Source organism: Pisolithus orientalis, assembly GCF_024613125.1.
Source record: "Pisolithus orientalis strain OTSU chromosome Unknown F5J12scaffold_10, whole genome shotgun sequence".
Classification (NCBI taxonomy): domain Eukaryota; kingdom Fungi; phylum Basidiomycota; class Agaricomycetes; order Boletales; family Pisolithaceae; genus Pisolithus; species Pisolithus orientalis.
Genome location: NW_026260791.1, coordinates 990838 through 999750, shown reverse-complemented (window position 1 = coordinate 999750; position 8913 = coordinate 990838). Strand labels below are relative to the sequence as shown.

General features: G+C 43.5%; 2 protein-coding genes across 2 annotated transcripts; one reads left to right on the top strand and one right to left on the bottom strand.

Moving 5' to 3' along the window:
* Window positions 1-713: 713 nt before the first annotated feature.
* On the top strand, window positions 714-3357 carry F5J12DRAFT_905105 (uncharacterized protein; the record flags this gene model as incomplete). The annotated part of the gene is made up of 7 exons (XM_051748621.1): window positions 714-738; window positions 796-976; window positions 2521-2629; window positions 2794-2878; window positions 2981-3025; window positions 3083-3222; window positions 3274-3357. The coding sequence occupies 7 exons, from the start codon at window positions 714-716 to the stop codon at window positions 3355-3357; spliced, it is 669 nt and encodes a 222-aa protein (XP_051601224.1).
* Window positions 3358-4350: 993 nt separating this feature from the next.
* Window positions 4351-5067, bottom strand: F5J12DRAFT_782128 (uncharacterized protein; the record flags this gene model as incomplete). The annotated part of the gene is made up of 4 exons (XM_051742675.1): window positions 4351-4695; window positions 4736-4754; window positions 4804-4893; window positions 4943-5067. The coding sequence occupies 4 exons, from the start codon at window positions 5065-5067 to the stop codon at window positions 4351-4353; spliced, it is 579 nt and encodes a 192-aa protein (XP_051601223.1).
* Window positions 5068-8913: the final 3846 nt, after the last annotated feature.

Genomic DNA, 8913 nt, shown 5'->3' with positions numbered 1-8913 from the left:
TGCAGCATCCTTACCCTCCACAGGCCCTCCCATATGTTGTGGAATTGTACTTACAGGCCCATACATATGTTGCTCTCACTATAGGCCCTCAGACCTGTCCATGTGTCATGGCTAATCTACTTAGATGGGCCCATTGTGGGGTCTATATAAGTGTTGGCATTTTGGCATGCAGGCTACCTATATGTTGTGACCAAATGGACTACATGGGGTCAAGGGCAGTCTGTTTGAGATGCACTACATTATTTGCAAGTGATAGAAAACACTGTAAACACAATAAGTGGATGACTTTCCACAAGCTGAAATAATCCCAAATATAATACCTTGGAGCTACAAACTAGACAGAACTCTAATATAATCAAAGTGTTTATTCAGACAAATAAACTGTGGGCTAAAAGGGTAGAATAATTTGAATATATCATATCTATATCAACACTCATCTCTTGATGATGTCTGATCCTACCTATCTTGACAATTTTAACAACTTGCTTGCTGCTACTGAGGATGAAGATGGAATGGAGGATGAAGAATATGATGGTGCACTATGTGCAGCTACAATACTTGCAATGGCTGAAGTAGGGTGAAAAGTACAGATTGAAAACTGCCATCAAACCCAGCTCTACCTTTGCTGATCTCAATTATTACCCAATCCACACCTGAATACACCATAGCAGGTGCTTTTTGATAACCAGGATGATTGAGCATTCATCACAACCATGGGATTTGATATGGAAACCTTTGGTCACATCCTGATCTCTGGATTTGCTGCTGCATGGTACCATATGCCTATCCCTTGAGATGATACATCTACCCATGGTGATCCACACCCACAGTGCCAATCTCTGGATGCAGCTGGTGCCCTTGGTCTTGTGTTACACCATCTCAACTTGACAATGACAGAGATCAGCCTACAACAAATATTTGCCATCATCCCAAGCACAGCATCTCAATATACAGTGGCTCACAAAATTGTCCCAATGTTTACATGTTTGTAATTAATCATGGTGTAGTGAGTGAACTATCATTATTGAGTCTGAGGTGTTGGTGGATGGACCAAAGTGTCCAGTCATGGCTCTCTGATGAGCCATATTACATAATATTTGGATAGAAACTGATGACAGAATACCCAAATGAAAATGAGAGCTCATTGGGACAATTATGTAACTTTGTGATATGCTGGGGATGTAGTCCTTGGGAACACATATAAAACATGGTGAGATGCTCACCAATGCTTACATAATGTATCACATGGTCTACTGAATGATTTGTCAACAAACAAACAAAGCCAAACAGTGATTTTGCACCACTAAGCCTCCTTGCTGTAACACAAGTTAAGAAATCACCATTCTGGCTCATCAGGGACATTCTCTCAGGGCAACCTCAGCAAATTCTGGTGAACACTATAGTATAATCAATAGAATATGCCATCAGCACCATTGGTCACTTCACAAACCTGCTGACAGTTATCTCCTGCACTGTTTCCCCACCAATGCCACATGTGTCCTGGAACTAATCAGTACTGTGAGAGCTGAGAATGATGTGGAGGTCCAATCTTGCATTCATCCTATCATAAACAAACAAATCACCCATTAACTAGTGCATTTCTGTGAAGGGGAAACTGGTATGGAGGTCAGGGTGAAGCTAAACCCTCTCACACTCCAGGTACCATGAGGAGGGATGTGCTACTGAACCACCAGGTTGCACATTCATGGCCTTCTATCTGGCACTGGATATTTTCTTTAGTCTTATATGACCAAATAACTCCTTCCCAGTGATCCCCAGTTCAGCTCAGAGTACAGTCAGGCCAACCCTCCCATGATACTGGGAGTGCCCAGGAGGGTTGTGCTTCACCTGAGCCTTCAGGCAGGCTTTTCTTCAGCTGTGATGTAGTAGTTAGTGGGTGATTGGTTTATTTATGATAGGATGAATGCCAGATTGGACCTCCACATCATTCTCAGCTCTCACAGTACTGATAGTTCTAGGACACATGTGGCATTGGTGGGGAAACAGTGCAGGAGATAACTGTCAGCAGGTGTGTGAAGTGACCAATGGTGCTGATGGCATATTCTATTGATTATACTATAGTGTTCACCAGAATTTGCTGAGGTTGCCCTGAGAGAATGTCCCTGATGAGCCAGAATGGTGATTTCTTGACTTGTGTTACAGCAAGGAGGCTTAGTGGTGCAAAATCACTGTTTGGCTTTGTTTGTTTGTTGACAAATCATTCAGTAGACCATGTGATACATTATGTAAGCATTGGTGAGCATCTCACCATGTTTTATATGTGTTCCCAAGGACTACATCCCCAGCATCACAAAGTTACATAATTGTCCCAATGAGCTCTCATTTTCATTTGGGTATTCTGTCATCAGTTTCTATCCAAATATTATGTAATATGGCTCATCAGAGAGCCATGACTGGGCACTTTGATCCATCCATCAACACCTCAGACCCAATAATGATAGTTCACTCACTACACCATGATTAATTAAAAAAATGCAAACATTGGGACAATTTTGTGAGCCACTGTATTACATTTGGACTCCAAATCCTACTTTCAACACTTTGTAATATGCCAAAAGCCCAGATCCATTGGCCACAGCCCAGAGAGTTTGAGAAGCTGTCAGAGCTGGTGACTCAGCAACACCCAAGACTTCATGGAGCCTTTGGAAGCATTGATGGACTGAAGCTTCCTGTCAAAACATTGGATGATCTTGATATTGAGAATGCTACATTTAATGGCTGGTTGTCCAAACATTTTGTTAGCTCAGTGATTGTATTCTCATCCAAAGGTAGTGTATATTCAATATCCAAATTACAATGCCAACACAAACTGACACTTATAAAGGACTGATCATTGGTGCAAATATTAATGCTCCAGGTAGCTGGCATGACTCCTGAGTGTCCCTACCCATATATGGAACACTATGGAGGAAAACACCAGATGGATTTTACCTTGTTGCTGACACTGCATTCCCCTGAGGCACAGCAGACATTGTGGGGTGGATTTGCACACCTTTGAAAGAGGGTCAACAGGTTGTGGGAACAGCTGACCAGATTGCCAAGGCTATGGCATTTAATTGAGAACTACTCTCATACCAACAAACTGCAGAGTGGGGCATGCAAGCCATTCAAGGCTCATTTGGAAGACTTCAAGTGCCACTAAACATCAATGATGAAGCAAAGCATGGGAACCTAATTGAGACTTGGTTACGACTTCACAATGTTCAAGCAGAGAAGGTTGGAATCAATCAAATCTGATCAGTATATCTAAAGCATTGGCAGGAGACCAAAGAAGATATAGAAGTATGGATGGGGTTTAGAGATATGCTATTTCCTGATCAAGTAAGGAAGGATTGAGTCTCTCACTTCCACTTGACATTGCAGTGCATGTAACTACAAGCACTACTTGACTTCAGAACTGTCCCCAAAGGAGAACTTTTCTTTACCTGTACTTTGTTTAGTTTGCAGCATTAAAGCTCATGTGGATGACATACTTGTGCTGGCTTCAGCAATGGTATCTGGGGCATGGTACCCATCTCTGTTCTAATTAGCTTCTTCTTCATTTGTTGGTAGCCATTCAATCACTTCACCACCATCTGCGAACCACCTGTATCCCTGGTGTTTGTGCTTAGGCTGATTGTGGTACATCCTGATTGGTTGACAATGCTGAGTACCTGTCATTTTAAGCATCTCATATCACATTTGAGCATGATCATATTTGTGCTGCATCTCATACAGCTCATTGCAAAGATCAAATATTTTGCTGTGTAATTTATCATTTGTCAGCTGTGCATCGCAGAGCTGCTGTGAAAGTGTCAAGTACTGGGCGGTCACAAGGGCACAATTGCTGCATTCTTCATTGTGTGCCTTTTCAACTTCTGGATCAAAGGCAGTGGAAAGGTGAGACATCAGTTCAGCAGCAGCAACACCTCATGTGTTATGATGAGTGGAGGGAGCTTCTGTCCAAGTTGCACAAGCAACAGCCATATGAGATGTATTTCCATCAGGTTTCACATTGTCCTTGTCTTCATCAGAACTGTCAGGCTTCTCAGCCACATCTTCAAAGTCAGAATCATTCAGTTCACAAGTTCCTGCCCACTTGTTAATGAGATCATCAACATGATGGGCTTGCAAGACCTCAGGGGGACAGACACCTGTTCTTGTTGGCTTGGGTGTTCTGACAAGCTGAAGAACATGAGAGATAGACCATAGACTTAGACACCTATTTTGCACCTGTTTAAACTTTGTCTCAAGGGACATTGTCTTTCAATCAGGCTGTCCATGCTTCAAAGCCCACTTATTGAACTTGGCTGTGACAACCTGCCATCCCCATTGTCCAAGTGGAAGTTCCTATTCAACATACTCAAGTAGTGCATTCATATCACCAATGGAGTAATTTCCAGCACCTTGAGGCTGGCCACATTTCACCTTCATCTCCTCTTCATCATCCAAGTCAATGACATCCTGTTGCCACTTCTTTGACCTTGGCATGCCTATACTCCCCTTCTCTTTTCCCTTAGATGCTCTACTTTTATTTACACTAGAACCACCCTTGGCAGGGCAACATGAGCCAGCAATTTTTGGGGAAGCAGCTCTCCCCTGGGACTGGGCAATCAAGGATGGAATAATAAGATCATCATCTCGACCAGATGGGAGTGGCATGAGTGCAGGATCTATGGCAGGCAGGGGCAGATGCTGGAAATTGCAGGCGACATTGATGGAACCCACAAACTACCTGGATGCATGCCTTGGTGCTGTAATTGCTGTTCAGAAGCTGGAAACCTTAAATGCATGTACACTGACCTCAAATGCATGCTCAACAGGCTCATCAGGCCCTTGGGTGGTGCAGGCAGCTTGGTAGTGATCCAGTTGGAGCACATGATGAACAGGCTGCTGTAATTAAAAGTGACTATGTGGTTGCATGAAATCATAACAGACATACCTTTGAGAAATCAGGTGTGGGATCCATGCACCACTTGAATCATGCACAAAGGGATTTCCACCATCATCATACTTGATATCACCAGATGGCATAGGTGGGTTGGAAATCTGACCAGTAGCAGCCATAGAAGTAGTGTGAGCCAGCCAGTTGTGACAGAATGCAGAGCACAGGCTCACCTCTCCCAAGCCAGACAGCTTTTAAACCTTTGGTACTCCTATGCACCATATGGTCTTGCATTCTTCAGTAGTAAAGCTACATACCAGATACTAGGGCTAGAAAGCATAAATACAAGGAATATGTACTGTTGAGAGTACCAACAGTGCCTGGTTGTCATCCTGCTCATGTGGTGTGCATTCTCTGGACATAGGTGTCATGATCATGAACAGTGATCTTGCTAAAAACAAGAAAAAATGTTAGAGACATGTGGAATATGGACAGAATCACCTCATGAGCATTGATTTGTGGCATCAGAGTTGGCAGGGTTGCTTTCATTCTTGTTGCACACCATGTGCTCTGATGATGGCCTCTGAGCACTAGGTGCCCTGGAATGGGTTGCATAACAACATTATGTCCATGAAATATGGTTTGTACACACTGTGCATGGCTTCCATTGATGTTGAAAAGCATGGATAGCTGGAGGAGGTCAAAAGGTGACATGGACATGTTGCTGACATAACTGTCATGTGGTAGGAGTAGTGGCTCAATATAGTAATCCTGAGTTTACTCCTCATTAGAAAATCTATTCAGGGGGTCTACCCCCTCCTCACAGATTAAGGTTTATTCAAGGGTGCTCAGATTTAATCTGCTGTACAACACAGCTCAGCATTGCAGCACACCTGCCTTATGGAGAAAAATCTATTCAAATTTATTATAGTAATGAATATTTCAGCCTACAGAAAGTCATCCAGTATAAGGGCACAAAAGTTAATTGCACACTTAATAGTAATGTGGAATATAAAAAGCCTTAAAATGGAAAGTAATTCTCATGTCTCGGAGTGGATGCATTTGGAAAAGGACTATGTATGACTTGCCAAATATAACACTCCCCCTCAAGTTGGATGTAGACTGAGCTTGATGGCAATGCTTCACTTTGGGTGACAGAAAGGCTTTCATCAAGGTGTCTGCAATCATATTGGTGGTGGGGCAATAGATCAGACAGATCTTGCCATTTTTGATGACCCAGCAGATAAAATGGAAATGTATGTCAATATGTTTGGTGTGCACAAGGTACTGATGGTCTTTCATGAGTGTGATAGCAGATTGGTTATTGGAGAATAATGTGGTCAGCTCAATGAGTGGCCCAAATAACTCTCTGATGAGCAACCAAAGCCATAAGGCTTCCTTGGCCACATGGGTGGCTGCCATGTACTTGCTCTCCATTGTCAACAATGAAATGATTTCCTGCTGTTTTGAAGACCACAATACCACTCTGCTGTTGATTAGGAATGCATACCCAGAGAAGTGATAGACAGTGGTCATGGTGTATGAGATGTTGGGATGAGTACCAAGTGAGGCATACATCAGTGAACCAATGGCTTTGCAGTACAGTAGATGTTTCATCACAGCATATTCAGCACCAGTGGAGGGTGACTGACCCAAGTGAAGCTTGGTACTAGGCTCCATGGGATTTGACACAGGCTTGAGCTCATTGAAGCCAAAATGATGGATAATTGACTTGATGTAGGGTCACTGGCATAATGATATGGAACATTCATTTCTATTTCTCATTACTTCTATCCTGAGCAACCAGTGGAGCTCACCAAGGTCAGTGATCTTGACATGCTTCCTGATGTCTACTTTAAGCTCCTTGATTTCACTTAGAAGCATTGCAGTGATGGTGCAGTCATCAACATGTACAATGATGATCATGAGCTCACCAGGGTTATGATGTTGGAAGTATATGGCTTGGTTGACAGAGCATTGGGTAAATTTCAGCTTGTCTACTAATATCTCCACTAATCTTTGGTACCAGCAATGGCCACTCTGCTTTAGGCCATACAGCATCTTGTGAAGACAACAGACTTTGCACAGATGGACAACAGATTCAAAACTGAGGGGCTGGCACAAATAGATTACTTCATCATTGGTGAGCATGCCATTTAGATATGCTCCCTTGATATCAATCTGATGGAGCTCTAGATCAGAGCAAGCAGCCATTGCAAGCACAACACAGATTTGATGCAAGCATTGACACTGGTGTGAACATGTTGAAGTGATCAACTCCTTCAAACTGTGAAAAGCCCTGTGCAACGAGTCTAGCCTTATATCACACAACATTTCCAGCAGCATCTTTCTTAGCACAGAAAACCCATTTGGAACCTATGATGTTGGCACCAGGGGGTAAGTCAATGAGTTCCCAGGTACCTGCATCTTTCAGTGTCTTTAACTCTTCTTTGATCCCCTCTTGCCATTGTGGCCAGTCAAGGCGACAGCAAGCTTCAGCTGGCAAGCTGGGCTCAAGGGCTTCTGTCTTGGCAGTAACCTCATCCATGGTCATTGCAAGGTCAATGTTGCAAAGAATGTCATCCAGGTCTTCTATGATGGATGCAAGCAGGGCTGTGGCTCCATCCTCCCCTTCAGGTCTGGCAGGGTTGACTTGATCTTTGATGACAGTAGGGAGCTGAACTCCTATAGGTATTTCAGGTACACCATGGCAATTTGTGCTTCCCTTGCCAGCAAGGATTCCCACAAGACTTTGGCTAGACTTTCAAATTCATTTCATGACAGGTGGTTTTGCTGGAGGCAATGGGATTGGGGGATGAGCTGTGGCAGTGTGCAGAAGGGTTGGGGTTGCTTTGGTCTCCTCGACAGGTGCTGAAGATGTTAGCATCACATTTGGTAAGTAGCCATCTTCTTCCTCCCCCTCATGAGGTAATGGCTCAGCCAAGGAGGGGTTCCAGCACACATTTCTTTCAACAGTGACTGACTTCTTTTCAGGCCAGTATACATGACAGCTATTTGGGCTGTTGTCATCAATCCCAACCCATTGGCCCTCTGTGATGCATCCTCCAAGCTTGGTTCCTCCCTCAGTATGTGCCCAGACACTTGAGGCCCATGTGCAGGCTTGGCTGAGGTCTGGCTTTTTCCCAGTCACAGCTTCAAGAGGTGTCCCACCATCAAGTGCTTTGGTGGGGGTCCTGTGTTTCAACCAAACACCATGATGCACTGCTTCACCCCAAAGGGAGCAAGGTAGGCCACATTTGCTGAGGTTGCCCTGAGAGAATGTCCCTGATGAGCCAGAATGGTGATTTCTTGACTTGTGTTACAGCAAGGAGGCTTAGTGGTGCAAAATCACTGTTTGGCACTGTTTGCTTGTTGACAAATCATTCACCATGTGATACATTATGTAAACATTGGTGAGCACCTCACCATGTTTTATATGTGTTCCCAAGGACTACATCCCATGTATATGACAAAGTTACAAAATTGTCCCAATGAGCTCTCATTTTCATTTGGGTATTCTGTCATCAGTTTCTATCCAAATATTATGTAATATGGCTCATCAGAGAGCCATGACCAGCTGCTTTGATCCTTCCACCAACACCTTGGACTCAATAATGATAGTTCACTTGCTACATCATGATTAATGAAAACATGCAAACACTGGGACAATTTTGTGAGCCACTGTAAGATGAAGTGTGATTATCTCTTGAGCAGGCAAGAGAGGTTTGAGGTGTGAGAACCATTCTGTTCAACAACAGATGTTCACAGATGCACCAGAGTCAAGGACCCAGTGTGATTGCAAGAAACTGTCTTGTTGCTGTGTGAAAAAGAGGCAAAGAGGTTCATTGTCACTGGAGGTTAAGCTTGCAAAGTTGGCTGTATGCTCCTCCATCTTTTTGCCTTTCTCTTCTGACACATTGCTTTTAGTTTCATCAGCCTTTTTCTTTTGACATTCAGACTTGTCATGCCTGTGATATTTGCAGTAAGTACATTTCCCTTTCTTTTTCTCATTGTTCTTTGCCTTTCCT